The following is a 15,578-nucleotide window of genomic DNA, read 5'->3' on the forward strand; positions in this document are numbered from 1 at the left end:
TGATCTTTAAAATAGTTGTTGGTTGAATTCAGTTCGCTGATATGTAAATCCTATTCAAATTTCAAGTCGATCGGATGAAAATTGAGGATTTTAGAAATCTGAAAAAAGTGGTTGACCTTTCGCCTTTTGACCTCAAAAATATATACGATTTTGTCGGAGCACAAACTCTACCATTTGGTGGAGTTTCGTGAAGATTGGATTAAAATTGCGACCTGTAGGCAAGTATAAGTGAGCTAAAAGACAAAAACACACACACAAACAAACAAACACACACACAAACAAACAAACACACAAACCAGAGTGATCAACATACTTGTCCAAAAACATTTTTTGGCTAAGTAACAAACAGACAGACAGGGGTGAAAACATAACCTCCATCCACCTTTGGTGGTGGAGGTAACAACACAAATGTAACCCACCTCTTAGCAACTGCTCCTGCTTAGTGATGAGGCCCTGGTACTTCTTCACGTTTTTTTCATAATCTTTCCTCAACCCTTCGATTTCTGGTTCTTCTTCTGGTGCAAGGTGGTCAAGGTCCTGACACTCAACTAAATGATGTCTGAAAGTTGCAAAATAACCTTACCGCAAAAGACAATGTTGCCATTGGTTGATCTTGAAGAACACACAACACCCAGTACTAGACCGAAACAAAGGATATCGGCCTTGCGCTTCTTATTCAGCTCCTCACTCCACGAGTCAAAGCGCTTGAGTTCATGCTCGATGATGCTCATGCATAGGGCACCAATCTTGTAATGGGTCACAAGACCGTGGAACTGAGAAAAGCTGTTAAAGGACAATCAGAGATGATCATTTTACCCTCGCATTATCAGCTTTCACAGACTGCAATTCATGCAAAGCTCCACCATTAACCTAGTTAATCAAGAAGACAAAGTTTCTGAAACGAGATATTTTGCCGGTTGTGGACCTCAGCATAAAGGAATCAAAAGAGCCCCCACTTGAAACCCATGGCACATGATGAAATAATGCACTGTAACTAAAGGAGGGGTAACTTTACATGTCAGTTTCACCTGGAGAAACAGAAGAAGATGTAGATTATATTGGTGGCCAAGTCTAAACTCTTCTTGCAGTCCTCCCGAAGCACGCGCGCCAGAGCCCCCAGTGCCGTTTCTGTGTGGGAGTGAGGAACCTGCGCTCTGGTTGTTGTTCACCCTCTCAAACCCTATAGCCAATCAGGAAGGCCACTGCACAAGGTGAGTTGTGAATATGTACAAACCGTTTTGCAGAAGTTCCTCCAAGTTGTCCGGGTTCCTCGCCAGCTGAAGGATGAGGGCAGAGCCTCTGACCTTCTCCGGAATGTCCTCGTACAGAAACTCAACATACTCCTCGAGGTCATTCAAGTTGGCTACCTCGTCAATCTGTGCGAAATCCACTTCCCTCATCAAAAACAAGAATAGTCGCTCAAACTCACAAATTGGGCACTATATATTGGTATATATTGGTATATATTGGTATATATTGGTATATACTGGTATATATTGGTATATTGGTATATATTGGCATATTGGTATATATTGGTATATATTGGTATATTGGTATATATTGGTATATATTGGTATATATTGGTATATATTGGTATATTGGCACTATATTTAAATATCAGCAACAGAACTGCAAAGAATAAAACAAACTACATGTACAGTTGGTGCCTGGAGCCCTGACAGGATGGTGCAGAGGTAGCGCACCTACCTTTCAGTGGTCCAAACTGGTTTAGATTCCTGATCAATTTATAAACTTAAATTGTTGCTTCACAGGCAGGGTGCTGCATCAATGAGTACACCATTCGTTCCAATCGGTGGAAGTTAAGCCGTGGATCCATCTGCCGGCATGGTGGACGTTAAACATCACACTGCAAGTCTACAGGGGGAACTGCATCAGCAGCACGTGTGCGTTCCTTAGCAACAATGCATGCAACCAGAAGTCACGTGCTGCTCAATTTTAAAGAACCATTGCGGCTGGAGAGACAACCCACCTCGAGGCCCTCACAAGCTTGAGGGACCTTTGGCTTCATTGGAATTTTTTCTTTTTCTGAAAGGGAAACGGATAAAAACACAATGCAGGTACAGGTAAGACCCGTAATGCAGGTACAGGTAAGAAAGGTTCCACAAAGCAAGCAAAAATATATAAAGGCCAACCAAATAACGAAACTATTTTGTGAATTGTCCCGATTTGTTGTAGATTTCTGACATGCTTAACGTAGAACATCTCACTATAATTCACCAAATGTCTGTCTGTCTGTCTGTCTGTCTGTCTGTCCCCAGGTACCGCAAAAACGGCTCAACCGATCGCAACGATATTTTGGGTGGGGAATCCTGGGACCTCCTGGAGTAAAATAGGCTATATTGTTTTTCCAAATTTTTTTTCCCAATTTTCTAGTTTTTCCAAACACGATGGAATAATATTTACCGAAATGAACAGTGATGTGACATTTATTGAAATTCTACAAATACTGTTTAGATTTTGATGATTTGCGTGTGATATGATTCAACGGATGTTTATATGAATCGTTTAAAATAAAAAAGCCTTCAATTTCTGATATTTTACCTTTTCATTTGGGCCTCCCAATTGAAGCCCCGCCCATGGGGCGGGTACCGTTGCTAGTCCAAATAGTTCACAAAGAGCACAAAACCATAGACTTGCAAGAGTGACTGCAATGCGTGAGGGTTGATGAAGCATTTCGAATTTCCAGGTGAGGTGTATCTCACCTTTGGTTGCGGGTACCTCTCGACGGTTCTGTAGGTAGTACAGCAGCTGCTCAACCTCGGCGAGCTTGGTGGGGGGAATGAGTCGACATTCCTCCACCACTTTGACCGCGAGGGATGCCACGTCCGTGTTTGCATTCAGGCTCTTTAGCCGAATCCTTGAGGAACAGGGATGTACGAGGGGTTATTTATTAAACGTACATCCAATTTGTTAGGGTGTGGTTGTTTGTGTGTACAAGGTCCGTTCTTTGGGGCAAAAGAAGCATACATGATTGAACAGTCCTTCATACATGTATGTGTATGTGTATGTACGTACACCTTCTGGCATTCCTTCCGCTCGCCAAGCACTGGGTCTCCAAGCTCCCCCAGGATGGTTGCTTCAACCTCATAATGCACAATCAGCGCCTTCTCGGTTGGATGCACATCGATGTTCCCACCTTTGACCCTCCTGCATAGACACTCTAACACCTGACATGCTGCATCTAACGCAACACACCAAACAAAACACAACAAAGGAACTGTATATCAGACAACCACCACCAACACTACCACCCTGGTGTGGAATCATATACCCACATACCCATGACCACCACCATGGTGTATATCACACACCCACCCCTCTGTATGCATAATACACCAACTTCCTTCCCTCATCAACCAGTAGGGATTACCCCCCCACCCATCCCCCAATAAGCATCACCACACAACCCCCAGAATCAATCACTCCCCCCTACACCTTTAATCCATCACTCCCCGGTACACCCAGAATTAATCACTCCATCCAACCCCCAGAATCCAACACTCCCTCCAACCCCCAGAATCAATCACTCCCCCCTACGCCTTTAATCCATCACTCCCCAGTACACCCAGAATTAATCACTCCATCCAACCCCCAGAATCCATCACTCCCTCCAACCCCCAGATTCATCACTGCCCCGTACACCCAGAATTCATCACTCCCTCCAACCCCCAGAATCCAACACTCCCTCCAACCCCAAGAATCAATCACTCCCTCCAACCCCCAGAATCAATCACTCCCCCCTACGCCTTTAATCCATCACTCCCCAGTACACCCAGAATTAATCACTCCATCCAACCCCCAGAATCCATCACTCCCTCCAACCCCCAGATTCATCACTGCCCCGTACACCCAGAATTCATCACTCCCTCCAACCCCCAGAATCAATCACTCCTCCCTACGCCTTTAATCCATCACTCCCCGGTGCACCCAGAATTAATCACTCCATTCAACCTCCAGAATCCATCACTCCGTCCAACCCCCAGAATCAATCACTCCCCCCTACGCCTTTAATCCATCACTTCCCCATACACCCAGAATCAATCACTCCCCCCTTCACTTTAATCCATCACTCCCCGGTGCACCCAGAATTAATCACTCCATCCAACCCCCAGAATCCATCACTCCCTCCAACCCCCAGAATCAATCACTCCCCCCTATGCCTTTTAACCATCACTCCCCCATACACCTTTAATCCATCACTCCCCCCTACGCCTTTAATCCATCACTGCCCCATACACCCAGAATCAATCACTCCCCCCTTCACTTTAATCCATCACTCCCCGGTGCACCCAGAATTAATCACTCCATCCAACGCCCAGAATCCATCACTCCCTCCAACCCCCAGAATCAATCACTCCCCCCTATGCCTTTAATCCATCACTCCCCCATACGCCTTTAATCCATCACTCCCCCCTACGCCTTTAATCCATCACTGCCCCATACACCCAGAATCAATCACTCCCCCCTTCACTTTAATCCATCACTCCCCGGTGCACCCAGAATTAATCACTCAATTCAACCCCCAGAATCCATCACTCCGTCCAACCCCCAGAATCAATCACTCCCCCCTACGCCTTTAATCCATCACTCCCCCATACACCCAGAATCAATCACTCCCCGGTGCACCCAGAATTAATCACTCCATCCAACCCCCAGAATCCATCACTCCCTCCAACCCCCAGAATCAATCACTCCCCCCTATGCCTTTTAACCATCACTCCCCCATACACCTTTAATCCATCACTCCCCCCTACGCCTTTAATTCATCACTGCCCCATACACCCAGAATCAATCACTCCCCCCTTCACTTTAATCCATCACTCCCCGATGCACCCAGAATTAATCACTCCATCCAACGCCCAGAATCCATCACTCCCTCCAACCCCCAGAATCAATCACTCCCCCCTATGCCTTTAATCCATCACTCCCCCATACGCCTTTAATCCATCACTCCCCCCTACGCCTTTAATCCATCACTGCCCCATACACCCAGAATCAATCACTCCCCCCTTCACTTTAATCCATCACTCCCCGGTGCACCCAGAATTAATCACTCCATCCAACGCCCAGAATCCATCACTCCCTCCAACCCCCAGAATCAATCACTCCCCCCATGCCTTTAATCCATCACTCCCCCCTACGCCTTTAATCCATCACTCCACCCTACGCCTTTAATCCATCACTCCCCCATACACCCAGAATCAATCACTCCCCCCTACACCTTTAATCCATCACTCCCCGGTACACCCAGAATTAATCACTCCATCCAACCCCCAGAATCCATCACTCCCTCCAACCCCCAGAATCCATCACTCCCCCGTACACCCAGAATTCATCACCCACTCAACCCCCAGAATCGATCACTCCCCCAACCCCCAGAATCCATCACCTCCCCCAACCCCCAGAAACCATCACCTCCCCCAACCCCCAGCATCAATCACTCCCCCCTACACATTTAATCCATCACTCCCCCATACACCCAGAATCCATCACTCCCCGGTACACCCAGAATTAATCACTCCATCCAACCCCCAGAATCCAGCACTCCCTCCAACCCCCAGAATCCAGCACTCCCTCAAACCCCCAGAATCAATCACTCCCCCCTACGCCTTTAATCCATCACTCCCCCATACACCCAGAATCAATCACTCCCCCCTACACCTTTAATCCATCACTCCCCGGTACACCCAGAATTAATCACTCCATCCAACCCCCAGAATCCATCACTCCCTCCAACCCCCAGATTCATCACTCCCCCGTACACCCAGAATTCATCACTCCCTCCAACCCCCAGAATCAATCACTCCTCCCTACGCCTTTAATCCATCACTCCCCGGTGCACCCAGAATTAATCACTCCATTCAACCCCCAGAATCCATCACTCCCCCCTACACTTTTAATCCATCACTCCCCCATACACCCAGAATCAATCACTCCCCCTTTCACTTTAATCCATTACTCCCCGGTGCACCCAGAATTAATCACTCCATCCAACCCCCAGAATCCATCACTCCCTCCAACCCCCAGAATCAATCACTCCCTCCAACCCCCAGAATCAATCACTCCCCCTACGCCTTTAATCCATCACTCCACCCTACGCCTTTAATCCATCACTCCCCCCTACGCCTTTAATCCATCACTGCCCCATACACCCAGAATAAATCACTCCCCCCTTCACTTTAATCCATCACTCCCAGGTGCACCCAGAATTAATCACTCCATCCAACCCCCAGAATCCATCACTCCCTCCAACCCCCAGAATCAATCACTCCCCCCTACGCCTTTAATCCATCACTCCCCCATACACCCAGAATCAATCACTCCCCCCTACACCTTTAATTCATCACTCCCTGGTACACCCAGAATCAATCACTCCCCCCTACGCCTTTAATCCATCACTCCCCCATACACCCAGAATCAATCACTCCCCCCTACACCTTTAATCCATCACTCCCCCATACACCCAGAATCAATCACTCCCCCCTCCGCCTTTAATCCATCACTCCCCCATACACCCAGAATCAATCACTCCCCCCTACACCTTTAATTCATCACTCCCCGGTACACCCAGAATCAATCACTCCCCCCTACGCCTTTAATCCATCACTCCCCATACACCCAGAATCAATCACTCCCCCCTATGCCTTTAATCCATCACTCCCCCATACACCCAGAATCAATCACTCCCCCCTACACCTTTAATCCATCACTCCCCCATACACCCAGAATCAATCACTCCCCCCTACGCCTTTAATCCATCACTCCCCCATACACCCAGAATCAATCACTCCCCCCTACGCCTTTAATCCATCACTCCCCCATACACCCAGAATCAATCACTCCCCCCTACACCTTTAATTCATCACTCGCCCATACACCCAGAATCAATCACTCCCCCCTTCACCTTTAATCCATCACTCCCCGGTACACCCAGAATCAATCACTCCCCCCTACACGTTTAATCCATCACTCCCCCATACACCCAGAATCAATCACTCCCCCCTACACCTTTAATCCATCACTCCCCGGTACACCCAGAATCAATCACTCCCCCCTACACCTTTAATCCATCACTCCCCCATACACCCAGAATCAATCACTCCCCCCTACACCTTTAATCCATCACTCCCCGGTACACCCAGAATCAATCACTCCCCCCTACGCCTTTAATCCATCACTCCCCCATACACCCAGAATCAATCACTCCCCCCTACGCCTTTAATCCATCACTCCCCGGTACACCCAGAATCAATCACTCCCCCCTACGCCTTTAATCCATCACTCCCCGGTACACCCAGAATCAATCACTCCCCCCTACGCCTTTAATCCATCACTCCCCCATACACCCAGAATCAATCACTCCCCCCTACACCTTTAATCCATCACTCCCCGGTACACCCAGAATCAATCACTCCCCCCTACGCCTTTAATCCATCACTCCCCCATACACCCAGAATCAATCACTCCCCCCTACGCCTTTAATCCATCACTCCCCCATACACCCAGAATCAATCACTCCCCCCTACGCCTTTAATCCATCACTCCCCCATACACCCAGAATCAATCACTACCCCCTACACCTTTAATCCATCACTCCCCGGTACACCCAGAATTAATCACTCCATCCAACCCCCAGAATCCATCACTCCCTCCAACCCCCAGATTCATCACTCCCCCGTACACCCAGAATTCATCACCCACTCAACCCCCAGAATCGATCACTCCCCCAACCCCCAGAATCCACCACCTCCCCCAACCCCCAGAATCCATCACCTCCCCCAACCCCCAGAATCCATCACCTCCCCTCAACCCCCAGAATCCATCAACTCCCCCAACCCCCAGAATCCACCACCTCCCCCAACACCCAGAATCCATCACCTCCCCCAACCCCCAGAATCCATCACCTCCCCTCAACCCCCAGAATGCATCACCTCCCCCCCAACCCCATTCCCGAGTATACGTCGAGCTCCCACCCCTCGTTGTGCGCATCCCACCCGGGCGAGTGTACGGAACATCCGTTCGGAAGACATCACGAAGAGGGAGGGCTCCACATGTTCCTCCACATTATTATTGTATAAACTCTGAGGGGAGATAAACAGCGGACAAAATCCGGACGCTTACACTCTTTGTTAATTTGACTTCCCTCACCGTTTCAGGAATTTCGCTTCCTCGGCCTGCATAGTGAGAAGCCGAGCACAAGGGGTTCTCTCCAGGCTCCCTCCGCCGGCTCTTCCAGGCTCGGCCGCTTCCCATACACGGGCTCCCCCTACCGGCTCTTCCACGCTCGGCCGCTACTTATCTCGCATCGACGGGCTCCCCCTGCCGGCGCCGCAAGGCTCGGCCGCTACCCTGCTACAGGCTCCCACTACCGGATCTTCCAGGCTCGGCCGCTACCCTGCTACAGGCTCCCGCTACTGGCGCTGCCAGGCTCGGCCGCCACCCTGCTACAGGCTCCCTCTACCGGCGCTGCCAGGCTCGGCCGCTACCCTGCTACAGGCTCCCGCTACTGGTGCTGCCAGGCTCGGCCGCTACCCTGCTACAGGCTCCCTCTACCGGATCTTCCAGGCTCGGCCGCTACCCTTCTACAGGCTCCCGCTACTGGCGCTGCCAGGCTCGGCCGCCACCCTGCTACAGGCTCCCTCTACCGGCGCTGCCAGGCTCGGCCGCTACCCTGCTACAGGCTCCCGCTACTGGTGCTGCCAGGCTCGGCCGCTACCCTGCTACAGGCTCCCTCTACCGGCGCTGCCAGGCTCGGCCGCTACCCTGCTACAGGCTCCCTCTACCGGCTCTTCCAGGCTCGACCGCTATCCTGCTACAGGCTCCCTCGACCGGCGCTGCCAGGCTCGGCCACTATCCTGCTACAGGCTCCCTCTACCGGCGCTGCCAGGCTCAGCCGCTACCCTGCTATGGGCTCCCTCTGCCGGCGCCGCCAGGCTTGGCCGCTATCCTACGACAGGCTCCCTCTACCGGCGCTGCCAGGCTCGGCCGCTATCCTGCTACAGGCTCCCTCTACCGGCGCTGCTAGGCTTGGCCGCTATCCTGCTACAGGCTCCCTCTGCCGGCACCGCCAGGCTCGGCCGCTACCCTGCTACAGGCTCGCGCTACCGGTGCTGCCAGGCTCGGCCGCTACCCTGCTATGGGCTCCCTCTACCAGCTCTTCCAGGCTCGACAGACACCCTGCTACAGGCTCCCGCTACCGTCGCTGCCAGGCTCGACCGCTACCCTGCTACAGGCTCCCTCTCCCGGCGCTGCCAGGCTCGGCCGCTACCCTGCTACAGGCTCCCGCTACCGGCTCTTCCAGGCTCAGCCGCTACCCTGCTACAGGCTCCCTCTCCCGGCGCTGCCAGGCTCGACCTCTATCCTGCTACAGACTCCCTCTACCGGCGCTGCCAGGCTCGGCCGCTATCCTGCTATAGGCTCCCTCTACCGACGCTGCTAGGCTCAGCCGCTTTCCTGCTACAGGCTCCCTCTGCCGGCGCCACCAGGCTCGGCCGCTACCCTGCTACAGGCTCGCGCTACCGGCGCTGCCAGGCTCGGCCGCTACCCTGCTACAGGCTCCCTCTCCCAGTGCTGCCAGGCTCGACCGCTACCCTGCTACAGCTACAGGCTCCCGCTACTGGTGCTGCCAGGCTCGGCCGCTACCCTGCTACAGGCTCCCTCTACCGGCGCTGCCAGGCTCGGCCGCGACCTTGCTATGGGCTCCCTCAACCGGATCTTCCAGGCTCGACCGACACCCTGCTACAGGCTCCCTCTACCGTCGCTGCCAGGCTCGACCGCTACCCTGCTACAGGCTCCCTCTCCCGGTGCTGCCAGGCTCGCCCGCCACCCTGCTACAGGCTCCCGCTACCGGCTCTTCCAGGCTCGGCCGCTACCCTGCTACAGGCTCCCTCTCCCGGCACTTCCAGGCTCGGCCGCTACCCTGCTACAGGCTCCCGCTACCGGCTCTTCCAGGCTCGCCCGCTACCCTGCTACAGCTACAGGCTCCCGCTACCGGCGCTGCCAGGCTCGGCCGCTATCCTGCTACAGGCTCCCTCTACCGGCACTGCTAGGCTCGGCCGCTATCCTGCTACAGGCTCCCCACTGCCGGCGCAGCCAGGCTCGACCTCTACCCTGCTACAGGCTCCCTCTACCGTCGCTGCCAGGCTCGGCCGCCACCCTGCTACAGGCTCCCTATCCCGGTGCTGCCAGGCTCGGCCGCCACCCTGCTACAGGCTCCCTATCCCGGTGCTGCCAGGCTCGACCTCTACCCTGCTACAGGCTCCCTATCCCGGTGCTGCCAGGCTCGGCCGCCACCCTGCTACAGGCTCCCTCTACCGGCGCTTCCAGGCTCGGCCGCTACCCTGCCACAGGCTCCCTCTACCGGTGCTGCCAGGCTCGGCCGCCACCCTGCTACAGGCTCCCTATCCCGGTGCTGCCAGGCTCGACCGCTACCCTGCTACAGGCTCCCTATCCCGGTGCTGCCAGGCTCGGCCGCCACCCTGCTACAGGCTCCCTCTACCGGCGCTTCCAGGCTCGGCCGCTACCCTGCTACAGGCTCCCTATCCCGGTGCTGCCAGGCTCGGCCGCCACCCTGCTACAGGCTCCCTATCCCGTCGCTGCCAGGCTCGACCTCTACCCTGCTACAGGCTCCCTATCCCGGTGCTGCCAGGCTCGGCCGCCACCCTGCTACAGGCTCCCTCTACCGGCGCTTCCAGGCTCGGCCGCTACCCTGCTACAGGCTCCCTCTACCGGCTCTTCCATGCTCGACCCCTACCCTGCTATTGGCTCCCTCTACCGGCCCTTCCAGGCTTGACCGCTACTTATCGAGCTCGCATAGACAGTCTCTCTCTACCGGCCCTTCAAACGTCTCCATTAGTCTTTATTTATATTTTAAAGGCCCATGAATGGGTGTTTTATTACCATAGCCCTTGCTCATTGTCATTGGTTATACAAACTGATTACTCATTGACCTCTTGTGGCGATTTGTGATCACTGAAACGGACAAGTTTCACATGTGCCGATCACAGTTATTTTGCAGGAATGTGCAGTGTGTGCGATATGTCCCTGGAATGTACTGGAAACCTTTATTCCAATACGTTTACTACGAGTACCCGACTGCAAAGCCGCAATGAGCCGGCGAAGCCAAAGCCTCTTGCCACTATTTTACCCATCACTATGGCATCAGTAGGTTAGGTAGTTGGTAGTAGGTAGGTGTAGTAGGTACCGTATCTGGTAAGACTTGGTAAAAGAGAAGAGCAGACAGTCCTCCCCAATACCTGCATACAATAAATATCACAAGAAGCTTAAGGAAGTAACTATACGATGTGCTAGCTTAAGGCCTATTTTAAGAAATTTTAACTGGGCTTAACATACGTTTTCACAGTATGTGTGTAGTCTTCTAACTTCAGTCGCTGTCAGGGCTGGTTCTCTCCGGGCACTGCGGCTTCCTCCACCAGAAGAAGTTAGCTTGCAGTAAGATCAGTGCCGACAGATCAGACGATAGCGCCGATTCAACGGCAATGTGTGACTGTCGTTAATCAAACTGAGCTTTCTTTCTTTATGTAAACCGCTTATACCGGTAGGTGCAGGACAACATCATAAATCAGACAAACCTACTGAGCATGGGAGCATGGGATTGAAGCCTAATTCGGCTTTTCAGGTCTACCACGAAAGAAGAGAAAAATTTCGAAAATGGCCCAGAGTGGTTTATTTTCCAATTACGTTTCGTGAGAACATTGTTTTTTATCGCGAAAAGAAGCTGATAGACGCTGATCGTGACCTGTAAGTACTCTTGAACATCCTCAACAACACATATATGCTGGTGCGAGCACTCAAAGGTCTTTACACGCTTTAGAGAAATTTAGCAGTGTACAGTTAAAGTGTAGACTTAAACTGGTAATTGAAACAGTGTAGATTGTAACCTGGTGAATGAGCAGGAGTCACATGACACTTTCTCACGAATTAGCTTGGGTACCCAAGACTTGGGTACATTTATGTCGTGGTTAAGCATAAACGTCGTCCTTCATGCCACATCTGATAGGTCAGTGTGGCGATGAAGAATGGAGGCGAAACATTGTTCCTCGTTTTTGCTTTGACCGAGTGACATGGCGTTTTGCAGAATCGAGTCGAAAAACACGTTGTTCAAGTGCTCGTACTTTTTCGCTGTGCAGTAAGTGAGTGACTTGATACGTTTCACAGTGCCCAAAGCAATGACGATTTAGCTTAGGAAATTTGAGCATATGATGAGAATTATTTCGAGCAGCATATGCTTACGCGTGATTCGGTTGTTTTGCACCAACCTCGTTCCCGGCGTCGCAGACGACGCCCTGGTAAGATGTCCTGTGTCGAAGGCGCTGATTGGCTGACCTAAGCTGATCGCTGATTGGTTAGCTCACAAAATTTCGAAAATTCAGACCTAAAATGACACAATTTGCATTCAGGATGAGATTAAAATTGATAAAATTTACTTCTTGATTAATTCGGTGAATTCTGTCTCAACTTCGGATATTTCCGGCCGTGAAAAACTATCCGTATTTCTAAACTAAATATGTAAACCACTTATACCATATTTCTGGCCGTGAAAAACTATCCCCGACGGCCACGAGATTTCTAAAAAATATTTCTTCGTCAATTTTAGAATATTGACGCCGTTTTCAGTGTCCGAAACGCGTAATAAGCTTTAAAAAAAATATTTTTTCAAATGCTCGAATCTCTGGTTCTGGTGTTTGGTGACGATTTTCGTTGAAGATAATGAGGTTGGTCTTAACGTATTTTAATGACAAATTAGAGGTGCATTAGATTGTGAATCAAAGAACGACAGGTGAAACAAACTCCTATTGAACTTTTTCGCAATTGTTTTATGCAAACTTCCGCATCCGGTCGATGGCGGCCTCCATTGCGTGATTTCATTTTAGAAATATTTTTTCAAATGCTCGACTCATTGGGTCCGGTGTTTGGTGACGCATTTCGTTGAAGATAACCAGGCCCGTGCAGGCCGAGGTTGGTCTTAAAGTATTTTAATAATAAATTGGAGGTGCATAAGATTGTGAATCAAACAATGACGGGTGAAAGAAACTCCCATTGAACGTTTTCAATTTGTTATGCATACTTCCGCATCCGCAAGATGGCGGCCTCCATTGCGCTTCGGAATTCTCAAGCCAAGGCATAATCAGGTTTTCAACATAATACGTACGCGTTCATTGACAACACCGGCTTCGCCGGCTATTAATACACTCGTGAAGTGCCGGGGATTGAATCGCTGTCGTCAAACAGGGAAAACGGCTCAACCATTTTCCTGATAGGAGGAGTTTGTTAGACGCTCATACACCGCCTCGAATGCGGGAACTGGTCACATGACTCTGCGTCAACAAAACACTACAACAACAACAACATGCATTTTAAGGCCATTTTCCCTGCTAGAGCGGGGGTTAGCCTTGCGGTCCCCATGACAATCTTCTCCATTTTGCCCTATTTTCTGCATCTCTCCTTGTTAACCCCCTTGCCCGCATTTCTTCTTCCACCATCTTTAGCCAAGTCTTTCTCGGTCTTCCCCGTCCTCTACTTCCTTCTACATTAACTTCCATCACTCTTCTCAACCAGTCACTTTCATCCTTCCTCAACACATGACCAAACCATCTCAACCTGTTCCTCTTCACAGCATCAATCACAGGCAATATTCCCATCATCTTTCGCAATTCATCATTTGTCTTCCTCTCTCTCAACGATACTCCGCACATCCATCGAACCATTCGCATTTCCACCCTTTCCAGCCTTCGTTGCTGCTCTACGTTCATTACACATGTTTCGCTCCCATAAATCATAACACTTCTCACACATGCAGCATACACCTTTCCCTTCAGCTTCAGCGACACTCTCCTCCTCATCAGCACGCCACTCAGTTCCCGCAACTTCTTCCATGCACATCTCACTCGAGCAACCGTTGCCGAGTCTGATACACCTTCTCCATTCAGCATGTCTCTGAGGTAGCAAAACACTGATACCAGTATATTGCAATCGCCTTATCGACTTAATGTAGCTTAGTTTGGATTCCACTTATCTCTTAGATTCACAATCGATAATGTGAATTCTCTTACAAAGAACTTCCTACACCCAGGAGGAGGAATATCGTGACTCTGCGGGGTTCGAACCGTCAGCCTCTTAAACTTAAAGTTAAAGGCAAAGCAGATGCTGTAACCATATTATGCGTCTACTCATGTAGAATTGGCGTTCCTGACGGTCTTAGGGGGACTACAGTAGACTCTTTCTGTAGACGTTTGTGTGGTGTGCGTGTAAAGGCATCAACCGTGTCTACACACCTAAATGGTCAAGGGTATCGAAGGGGTGTAAAGGTGTAAAGGGTTGAAGTGGTCCAAACGGTGCATAGGAGTCTATAGGGTTCTAAGAGGTTGAAAGCGGTCGAAATATCTATAAACATTCTAAAGGGTATCTTCTAATAGTAGTTATACGTTCTAAAGGGTCTAATGAGTCTAAAGGAGTCTAAATAGGGTCTAATGGGTATAACAGTCTAAAAAAGTTGAAGTTTCATGAAACTTATCACAATAGTTCTCAAACTTGTTCTGTAACTTATTGTTACGGATCCGTCACTTCTGCCTTTATTGTTATTATATACTGTTAGTGTTAGGATTTTTAGTTTCAGGTAATATTGTTGTTAAGATTTTTGTGTGATATGGAGATGACTTTATTAAAAGGTAAAAATAAGTTTGTGGAGGGGAAAAAAACGCGGCAAAGAACCGGGAGGAGGAGGTGGAAGGGGCGGAGGTGGAAGGGGAGGAGGTGGAAGGGGAGGAGGTGGAAGGGGAGGAGGTGGAAGGGGAGGAAGTGGGGGAGGAGGAGGAGACGACAGAGACGGAGACGATGGAGACGGAGACGACGGAGATGGAGACGGAGACGACAGAGACGGAGACGACAGAGACGGAGACGACGGAGACGACAGAGACGGAGACGACAGAGACGGAGACGACAGAGACGGAGACGACAGAGACGGAGACGACAAAGACGGAGACGACAGAGACGCAGACGACAGAGACGGAGACGACAGAGACGGAGACGACAGAGACGGATACGACAGAGACGGAGACGACAGAGACGGAGACAACGACGGAGACAACAATGGAGATGGAGACGACAGAGACCGAGATGACAGAGACGGAGACGATGATGGAGACAACAATGGAGACGGAGACGACAGAGACGGAGATGACAGAGACGGAGACGACGACGGAGACAACGATGGAGACGGAGATGGAGACGTAGACGATGGAGACAATGGAGACGACGACGGAGATGGAGACGACGACGACGATGACGGAGATGGAGACGGCCACAGCCTGGAGAGAGATACAGCCGTGAATCGTGTCGAGGCTGGGAGCGGACCTTTTTGATATTGGTCACGAATGAGTTGAGGCTTCCCAGGAAAGGGATTGTCCGCGACATCATCATATATTGCGAGTGCAATTAAACCTGCATCTCATGTTTTATCACCAAGTGTGAGGTATTGGTGGAGAGAAATCAAGCACCTACATTACAGGCTATATGCCATTTTGTCCTCGAAGAAGAAG

At 50.8% G+C, this 15,578-nt stretch overlaps 1 protein-coding gene across 2 annotated transcripts in view; it reads right to left on the bottom strand.

Annotated features, from left to right (window-relative positions):
• KIFAP3 (kinesin associated protein 3) overlaps window positions 1-10,685 on the bottom strand; it is a 29,461-nt gene extending 18,776 nt beyond the window's left edge. For both annotated transcript variants that reach the window (XM_068125006.2, XM_068125005.2), the window contains exons 1-8: window positions 8,170-10,685; window positions 3,037-3,168; window positions 2,724-2,878; window positions 1,991-2,046; window positions 1,235-1,376; window positions 1,029-1,128; window positions 659-783; window positions 420-518 (exon numbers count right to left, since the gene is read on the bottom strand). In XM_068125006.2, the coding sequence (XP_067981107.2) occupies window positions 420-518; window positions 659-783; window positions 1,029-1,128; window positions 1,235-1,376; window positions 1,991-2,046; window positions 2,724-2,878; window positions 3,037-3,168; window positions 8,170-8,201 (841 nt within the window). In that variant the 5' untranslated portion in view covers window positions 8,202-10,685. The remainder of the gene's footprint in view (window positions 1-419; window positions 519-658; window positions 784-1,028; window positions 1,129-1,234; window positions 1,377-1,990; window positions 2,047-2,723; window positions 2,879-3,036; window positions 3,169-8,169) is intronic.
• Between the last annotated feature and the right edge of the window lie 4,893 nt (window positions 10,686-15,578).

This window comes from Myxine glutinosa, chromosome 8 (assembly GCF_964187855.1).
Source record: "Myxine glutinosa chromosome 8, kmMyxGlut1.1, whole genome shotgun sequence".
NCBI classification, from domain to species: Eukaryota; Metazoa; Chordata; class Myxini; order Myxiniformes; family Myxinidae; genus Myxine; species Myxine glutinosa.